Source organism: Aegilops tauschii, chromosome 1, assembly GCF_002575655.3.
Source record: "Aegilops tauschii subsp. strangulata cultivar AL8/78 chromosome 1, Aet v6.0, whole genome shotgun sequence".
NCBI classification, from domain to species: Eukaryota; Viridiplantae; Streptophyta; class Magnoliopsida; order Poales; family Poaceae; genus Aegilops; species Aegilops tauschii.
Window position 1 is genome coordinate 34807491 of NC_053035.3, and position 8632 is coordinate 34816122.

Here is an 8632-nt window from a genome sequence, read left to right on the forward strand (position 1 = left end):
ACCGGTCCACCCACATACCAAATTATCAAAGCAACAAACGTGAATCATATGAGCGTGATGAAAACTAGCTTGACGATAATTCCCATGTGTCCTCGGGAGCGCTTTTCTCTATATAAGAGTTTGTCCAGGCTTGTCCTTTGCTACAAAAAGGATTGGGCCATCTTGCTGCACCTTATTTACTTTCATTACTTGTTACCCGTTACAAATTACCTTATCACAAAACTATCTGTTACCGATAATTTCAGTGCTTGCAGAGAATACCTTACTGAAAACCGCTTGTCATTTCCTTCTGCTCCTCGTTGGGTTCGACACTCTTACTTATTGAAAGGACTACGATAGATCCCCTATATTTGTGGGTCATCACTCTGCCGCATCATGACAGTTAGTTTTCGGCTTTCTCTACTGAGGTGTTTGACCAGGTGAACCGAAAACACAATCGCAGTAGTTCTCCCTTTACTAGCCTAGCCGATAAGACGGAACGTAGGGTAGCAAGCACAGGAGCCAGGAAACCCAACTATTGACCAAAGACATGATTCGGAGCTGATGCATATAATGCCAAACTCGTGACGCCGAAGTATGCTATAGAGCTGTTCGGACTTTTTTTGGCCACCCATATGTTGCCGTATCCAGCCCCTGGCGATGTGTGTCGAGGTGTCTGCATGAAACAACCGAAGAAGCAAGGTACGTTTGTGTGCGGAAAAGCAAATACTGAAGACGGATTATGTTCACTGAAATCTGATTGATACGTCGAACGTAATCTTATAGATTATGACACCACCACCCAGGCCATCTTACGTGCCAGGGGTTGAGGGCTGAGGAAAAGAAGAAGGCTCTGTACAGGTTTCAAATAGAGTTTTTGGTCTACAAAAAATCTTTTGGACCTCCTGTCGCACGTATGCGCTGCCTATGCTTCCGTGAAAAGGCTTCCTTAAAGGGAGCAATCCCCGATTATTTGTAGGAAAGTCGGGCTCATGAAGAGTCCTTTCAAGTCCATAAGGCGGACAGGTATTGATTCACCTGTGGCGAAAAGATAAGAAAATAGTTAGGAAAAAGAGAAAAGGTTAAAGTTCGGACGAACCACTCTGTAGGCCTGTCCGTATTGTGCCTCCGCCAGTGACCAAGGTATTTTGAGTGCATAATTATGTATGCGTGGTGCAAACTCCGCAGGTATAAGAGGCGAACGACGGAGGCGGAGCTGCTAATCCAGCTCTAAAATTGACCCATCCTGTGCGGTAGAGGCCGTCGGTTTAATGACCGATGAGATATGCGGCTTGAGGAGGCCACTTTGTACTTCGGCTGTGATTGCCACAGTATGCCCCTCAGTGCGGGGGGAGTGTTCCGTGTTTCCGTTGACCGTTATGGTGCCGCGTGGACCGGGCATCTTAAGCTTTAGATGGGCGTAGTTTGGGACCGCATTGAAATGAGCAAAAGAGGTACGCCCGAGCAGTGTGTGGTAGGCAATTCGGAATGGGACAATATTGAAGATCAAGTCTTCGCGTCGGAAGTTTTCTGGTGAACCAAAGATGACTTCCAGTGAGATTGAGCCTGTGCCGTAAGATTCTACGTCGGGTATTACTCCCTTGAAGGTAGTTGTGCTTGATCCTTGAAGGGTCAATGCCCATTTTGCGGACAGTGTCTTGATAAAATAAATTACGGCTACTGCCGCCATCCATGAGGACTCGCGTGAGATGAAATCCGCCGATAGTTGGATCGAGGACCAGAGCTGCGGAACCTCCGTGACGGATACTGGTTGGGTGGTCCTTGTGATCAAAAGTGATCGAGCAGGCCGCCCATGGGTTAAATTTTGGGTTGCCCGGTTTTATGGCGTGGTCGTCTCGTAGTTCGTGCTTGCGCTCCCTTTCAGAGGTATGCGTCACGTATATCATGTTTACAGTTTTTACTTCGGGGGGAAATTGTTTCTGTCCCCCGGTGCTCAGTAGGTGAGCCTCCTCTTCTTCACTGTCACTGGGCGGCCCCTTCCTTTTGTGTTCAGCATTGAGCTTGCCGGTTTGTTTGAAAACCCAACAATTTCTGTTGGTATGGTTGGCGGGTTTGTCAGGGCTGCCATGGATCTGACAGGGTCGATCCAGTATCTTGTCTAGACTGGATGGACCATCCCTATTTGACTTAAATGGCTTCTTCCGTTGACCGGCTTTCGAGCCACTAAATCCAGCGTTGACCATTGTGTCTGGGGTTCCTGCGTTATTGTTGCGACGCTTGTCTTTATTGCGTCGTGGCTTGCCGTTGCCGTCCCTAACTTCGGAGGTGCCAGGATCGCTCGCGCTACTGCATCTACGAGCGAGCCAGCTATCTTCTCCCGCGCAAAAGCAGGTCATTAGTGCGGTAAGAGCTGCCATGGATTTTGGATTTTCTTGGACGAGGTGGCGGGCAAGCCACTCGTCGTGGGCACTATGTTTAAAGGCCGCGAGTGCTTTAGCATCCGGACAGTCGAAAATTTGGTTCTTTTTAATTAGGAACCTAGTCCAGAGTTTCCGAGCTGACTCTCCGGGCTGTTACACTATATGACTTAAGTCATCGGCATCCGGAGGTCGGACGCATGTACGTTGGAAGTTATCGCGGAAGGCGTCTTCCAAGTCCTCCCAGCTGCCAATGAAGTTTTTAGGCAGGCTGTTTAACCAGTGCCGAGCCGGTCCCTTGAGCTTTAGCGGGAGGTATTTGATGGCATGAAGACCATCACCGCGGGCCATATGAATATGGAGAAGAAAGTCCTCAATCCATACCGCGGGATCTGTTGTTCCATCATATGATTCGATGTTCACGGGTTTAAACCCTTCTGAGAATTCGTGCTCCATTACTTCATCAGTGAAGCAGAGGGGGTGTGCGGCGCCTCTATATCGGGCCAAGTCGCGACGTAGCTCGGATGAAGTCCGTATGCGGTTTTCGGCACGGACGTGGTTATGCTTGTCACGTCCGACTAGATAGCCGTCGTTGCGCGTCGGGGTACGCCCCCGCGATCCGTAGATTGATCTGGTCTGGCCTGCTCTATTTTCCAGGTCCTGCTGCAGGTCATATGTATGTCCCCGAGCTGTTGTGTCTCTACCTTTACGGCGAGGTGGTATGGACTGGTGTTCGGCTTGAGTTGTCGTTTTGTCCCGGTCACGTGGTGGTCGGTCAGCCGCGTTACGCGCTGATGGTACGGGGTCCTGTGCCTCGTCGTCGAAATGAGGTGGAAGTTTACGCTTCGGGTAACTTTTGGTTGGGCGCTCGAGGCCGTATTCCTCGGCTGCCAGGACATTAGTCCACCTGTCGTTGAGTAGATCTTGATCAGCTTGAAGCTGCTGCTGCTTCTTTTTCAGGCTCCTGCTCGAGAGGTTCCTCAGGCACGATAAAGTCTTCGTCGACGAGGCTCACCTCATCCTCGGAGAGTGAAAGATAATTTTTGTCCTCCGAGTCTTCGTTTACGGCATGTTCAACAGGGCTAACTTGCCCATCTTCCTGATCGTCCTGTTCGGAGGTTGGCTCGACGGGGTTTTCTTGGTCTTCGGCGTCGTCCGGAGTATTGTTGTCTCTTCCCCGGCGTGATTTAGAGCGGCGCCGTCGGTGCTTTGGTTGTATCTCAGGAGGTTTATCCTCTACTAGATTTTTCTCGTTATCGTCGTTACTCTCTTTGGGTGTATCCACCATGTATACATCATACGAAGAGGTGGCTGTCCAGCGTCCGGTAAACGGCGGGTTTTGGGTCTGCTCTTCTCCGGCATCGTCGTCCATACTGTCGATGTCTTCGGAGCCGTAATCTAGCATGTCAGTTAAGTACTCGACAGTGGCTATGAAGTGGGTGGTGGGTGGGACGTAAAATTCCCCGCTCTCTGCCCCTAGTCTGGGCTGGGTGTAGTTCAAACGTTGCTCCTCTGTAATGACGAGGGCTCGCATCAAGTCCAGAGCCTCGCTTAAAGGCGAGGTTTGGCCAGAGAGAAGAGAGTCCGTGGAGTACGGCGGGAAGGAGATTCCTGGGCCGAGCTCACACGATGCTGATTCCAAGGGTTCGGAGCCAGTGTCCGGAAAAGGGTCCGGCTTCGTGATGGTTGCCAGCGACACTACTTCCTCCGGCTCTCCCATACTAGGCTTGGTGGCCGTAGGTAGTCCGGCGGGCTCAGGAGTCCTGTCTTCAGACCCGGCGATGTGCTCCGGATCTTAGACCAGAGCGGAGGTTGGGGTCGTGAACCCTTGGAAGATCAAGTCTTCTCGGATATCAGCAACATAGTCCAGATTTCCAAAACTAATCTGGTGACCTGGGGCGTAGCTGTCGATCTGCTCTAGATGGCCAAGCGAGTTGGCCCACAGTGCGAAGCCGCCGAATACGAAGATTTGGCCAGGGAGAAAAACCTCTCCTAGGGCGACATTGTTGTAGATGACTGACGGAGCCATCGAACCTTCTGACGACGACACAGCGGAACTCTCAATGAAAGCACCAATGTCGGTGTCAAAACCGGCGGATCTCGGGTAGGGGGTCCCGAACTGTGCGTCTAAGGTCGATGGTAACAGAAGACAGGTGACACGATGTTTGCCCAGGTTCGGGCCCTCTTGATGGAGGTAATACCCTACTTCCTGCTTGATTAATCTTGATGAATATGAGGATTATAAGAGTTGATCTACCACGAGATCGTAATGGCTAAACCCTAGATGTCTAGCCTGTATGATTGTGATCGTCTCTACGGACTAAACCCTACGACACCGAAGGGGCCTAGGGTTGTACAAAGTCGGTTTACAAAGGAAGGAATCTTCATATCCGAACGCCAAGTTTCGCCAAGTTTGCCATCCACGCAAAAGAGAGTCCCATCCGGACACGGGAGGAAATCTTTTGTCTTGTATCTCCATGGCCCATTAGTCCGGCCCAAGTCACATAACCCGGACGCCCGAGGACCCCTTAATCCAGGACTCCCTCAACGTTCCCGTCAACGAAGAGGGTCCTACGGTGACTTCGTAAATTTCAAGATGATATGCCGGCCTAGTCTTTCGGAGGTGCTCATAGGGATAGGGTATGCGTGTGTATGTTCATAAGGGTGAGTGTATGCGCGTGTATATGAGTGCTTTGCGCTCGTACTGTATTAAGAAAAAGACAACCAAACTAGACACGTCCATCCGGCCGTCCGTGACGCCCGGGTTGGCCGGCCGCCGGCGTTTTGGGCAAACCTCGTGAGCCCGACACGTCTCGGCCACGTGCTCCTCCAGTGCGATCTAGAAGTTCATCACGTGTCCATCCGGGCATGCGCCGCAGTACTTCTAGCACTACTAGTACCCGTTTCGTCTTGCCGATCTCGTCGTGATAACTTCCTCCACCAAACCGATGACATGGCGGACGCCAGGGACACGACCGCCACCAGCACCGACCACCACCACCACCAAACTAGCCGCGGCGCAGCGGCACCGCCAGCGGCGAAAGGCGGCGCGACCATATCCATCACCATCGTCCTCCTCGCGCTGCTCGTGGCCTCTGTCGCGGCGTTCCAGATGTCGTCGCCATCGCCCCGGATGGAGGCACCGGGCGTGGGGGATGGCAGCCGCCCCGGCGCCGAGCCGGTGGAGCAGGCCGTCGGCCATGGCGGCGTCCCCGGGTTCAACAGCCGGCTGGACGCGTTCCGCGCGTGGGCCAAACTGACGTGGATGAAGCTTCAGCGGCCGCGCTCCGATGATCCACGGTACGTCTTGTGTTCATGATGTGCTCGCTCGCTAGATGATCCTGAGTACGTACGTACGCCCACCTTTATAGTAGTACTTGTGAGCATGATGTTATTGTGTTGTGTCAAGGTATGATGCTGGTGGAAATGGAATCGCCGGCTCGGCAGCGGAGGCGACGAAGAAGAGCCTGGAGATGGGCAAAGAGACGGCGGAGCAGGCGGCGGCGAGCGCCGCGGGGCTGGCCAGGGACACGGTGAAGGGAGTGGCCGCGCCCAACTCCGGTGCAGAGCTGTGAATAGTATAGGGTGCTGCCGGCACGTACGTTTAGTTTTGGCCGTGCAAATATCTGCACTCTAGCGTAGTTTATTGTGTTGTGCTGGTGTTCTGGGTGCCTGAGCACCCTGCGCTGATCGCCGGCGCTGAAGTTCCACATGTATATGTAGGAATAAACACGACGTGTAGTCGTGTGTCCTAGTCGGACACTGATCCAGCACCTATAGTAACAATAGGATTAGAAGCCGTATCCGAGTAGATTAGGTTGATACTCCTAGCTGCTATATATACTCACGTGTAACCCTGTAATGTGTAACAACGAAAAGTTCAGAGCAGTAAAGAATAGTAACAGGCTCGACACGAGCCTGTGGCCATCACACCGATCAGTTTTATCGTTCGCAGGTTTACGAGGGTCCGTGAGATCGATCGATCCTGTACTCGCTAGTCAAGCCAGGTTTGCGTGTGCGTACGGCTAGGCGTGCGTGTGCTAAAGCACTGTTCATCGATTAACCTGCTAGCTAGCTTGCACGTACAAGTTGCTTCGGTGGTTTTGATCTAGCAAGTTCAAAAGCCAACAGTATATTGTACGACAGGAAGTGAAACAGAGATGTGTTATGTGGCATAATCACAATACTATGAAACTTGATCACAAGAAGAGAAATAAGTACATACTCCCTCTGATCTTATATTGTTAGCTTAAAAACGTTCTTATATTGTGGGACAGGACGGAGGGAGTAATAAATATGGCATCACCGGAACTACACTGATATTTGCGGTACTCCGAAATAACATCCGACAAACCAAAAAGATGCAAGTGGTAACGAACAGTTATGAACTGAATATAGATGTCTGAAGTCTGAACGAACAGTTGTGAACTGAATACAGATGTCTGAAGTCTGAACCGCATCTAAAACACTTGGCTGTATTTTTCAGGCCTGAAGAAGAAACACCAGCACTAGAACAATAGCTTGTCTATGCGTACGCCAGAGTATCAGTATCGTTCGGTTCAGTCGGTCATTGCCGCGCCGCGTTCTTTCCAATCTGTATGACAGTACATTCAGTTTGTATCACACTGTACGCGGATGCGGGTCAGTCGTCTTCATGCCTCTTGGGAGCACAGTTTTTTTTCTTTGAGAGAATCTTCCGAGCAAAGATTTTTTTTCTTTAGACAACTTCCGAGCACAGATGGCATCACATCGCACGCAGTGGGCTTGCAAGCCTCGCCAGATATTCTGTCACAAGTCCACATTATGTATGTATGTGTTGTAGCGCCAGCAGAACGAAGATCTTGAATCTGTCGCATTAGACGGAAGAAAGGCGGGGTTTCGCACAGGGGAGTCTCCCGCTTGGGCAGGCCAACGCGAAAAAAAGCCAGCGGTGTACTCCTCTGGTGGATATACGTATAGGAATAAATTGGCTTTTTCCCCTAAAAGAATCTATAGCTGGTCGGTGTTCGGGACGAATACTCACCGCAGGGCAAAAAGTTTAGACATAACTATAATGGCATATCCGAAGATTTTTCCTTTTTCCAAAAATTATTCAAATTCTAAATATATTATTTTAAAACTCTGAACAATATTTGACAAACACGGACATGTTTTCTAAAAAATTGAAGCTACTTGTGAAGTACTGAACAAATTTCAAAAAATGCGAACATCTTAATTGGTGAACAAGTTTTCAAAAACAGGAATTTTTCAAAAAAAAATCCAAACATTTTTGACAAATTTCATAAACAGGAATGTTTTTCAAATTCCAATTTCTTTTCACAAACAAGTTTTCAAACATATGTGAAGATATTCTCAAAAACAGTAATATTTTTAAAATTCGAACAAAATTTGACAAATACGAACAAGTTCTGATTAAATTTTGAAGTTGAGAATATTTTTTTTAAACAGGAACATTTTTGGAATTATGAACCAATTTTCAAAAGGGAACATTTTAACAATTACAAACATTTGTTTTACAAACGCGAACAATATTTTCAAAAATTGAACTATTTTTTAATTCATGAACAAAATTTTAAAGTGAAGATTTAAGAATTTCTTTAATTTTTTTCAAAAACAGAACATTTTTTAGAATTAAAAACAACTCTTTACAAATACAAACAATTTTGATAAAATTTTGAAGTTGTGCACAAATTTTTAAAAGAAGAATTTTTTTGAATTGATGAACACTATTTAACACAGGGAAAAGATTCAATTCTATACAATTTTTCACAAATGCGAATAAGGTTTGAAAAAATATGAACTATTTTTCAATTTGTTAACCGACTTAAAAATGGGAATTTTTTTCAATTAATGTACAAATTTCATAATACAGCAAATTAAATCCAACACATATGTACAAATTTGACAGATAGGAACATTTTTTTTAATTTCAATCAATTTTTAAAAATCACAATCAAAATTTGTAAAGGTAACATTTTTTAAAATGTCAATCAAATTTGGACAAACACAAACAAGTTTTGGAAAAATGAAGAACAATTTTTGAATATGTGAACAAAATTTGGAAATTGAATATTTTGTAAAATTGTGACCAAATTTTGTAAAGAATCATTTTTTTAAACGTCAAACATTTATTATAAATCTGAATACTAGTCGACAAATCATGAAAAATTGTTGAAATTCCAAAAAAAATAAAATTTGAAAACATAAACAATTTTTTGAATTCTGAGCAATATTCAAAATTTCAAAACAATATTTTGAAAAATAACATGAATAAG

At 47.1% G+C, this 8632-nt stretch overlaps 1 protein-coding gene across 1 annotated transcript; it reads left to right on the top strand.

Moving 5' to 3' along the window:
• The first annotated feature begins 5269 nt into the window (after window positions 1-5269).
• Window positions 5270-6287, top strand: LOC109758202 (uncharacterized). Its single transcript, XM_020317051.4, has 2 exons — window positions 5270-5657; window positions 5767-6287. The coding sequence occupies exons 1-2, from the start codon at window positions 5311-5313 to the stop codon at window positions 5930-5932; spliced, it is 513 nt and encodes a 170-aa protein (XP_020172640.1). The 5' UTR covers window positions 5270-5310; the 3' UTR covers window positions 5933-6287.
• The last annotated feature ends 2345 nt before the right edge of the window (window positions 6288-8632 follow it).

Coding starts and splice junctions, on each gene's coding strand:
- LOC109758202 (XM_020317051.4), top strand. CDS start 5,311: ATGGCGGACGCCAGGGACACGACCGCCACCAGCACCGACCACCACCAC. Junction 5,658..5,766: donor CCGCGCTCCGATGATCCACG/GTACGTCTTGTG, acceptor TGTTGTGTCAAG/GTATGATGCTGGTGGAAATG.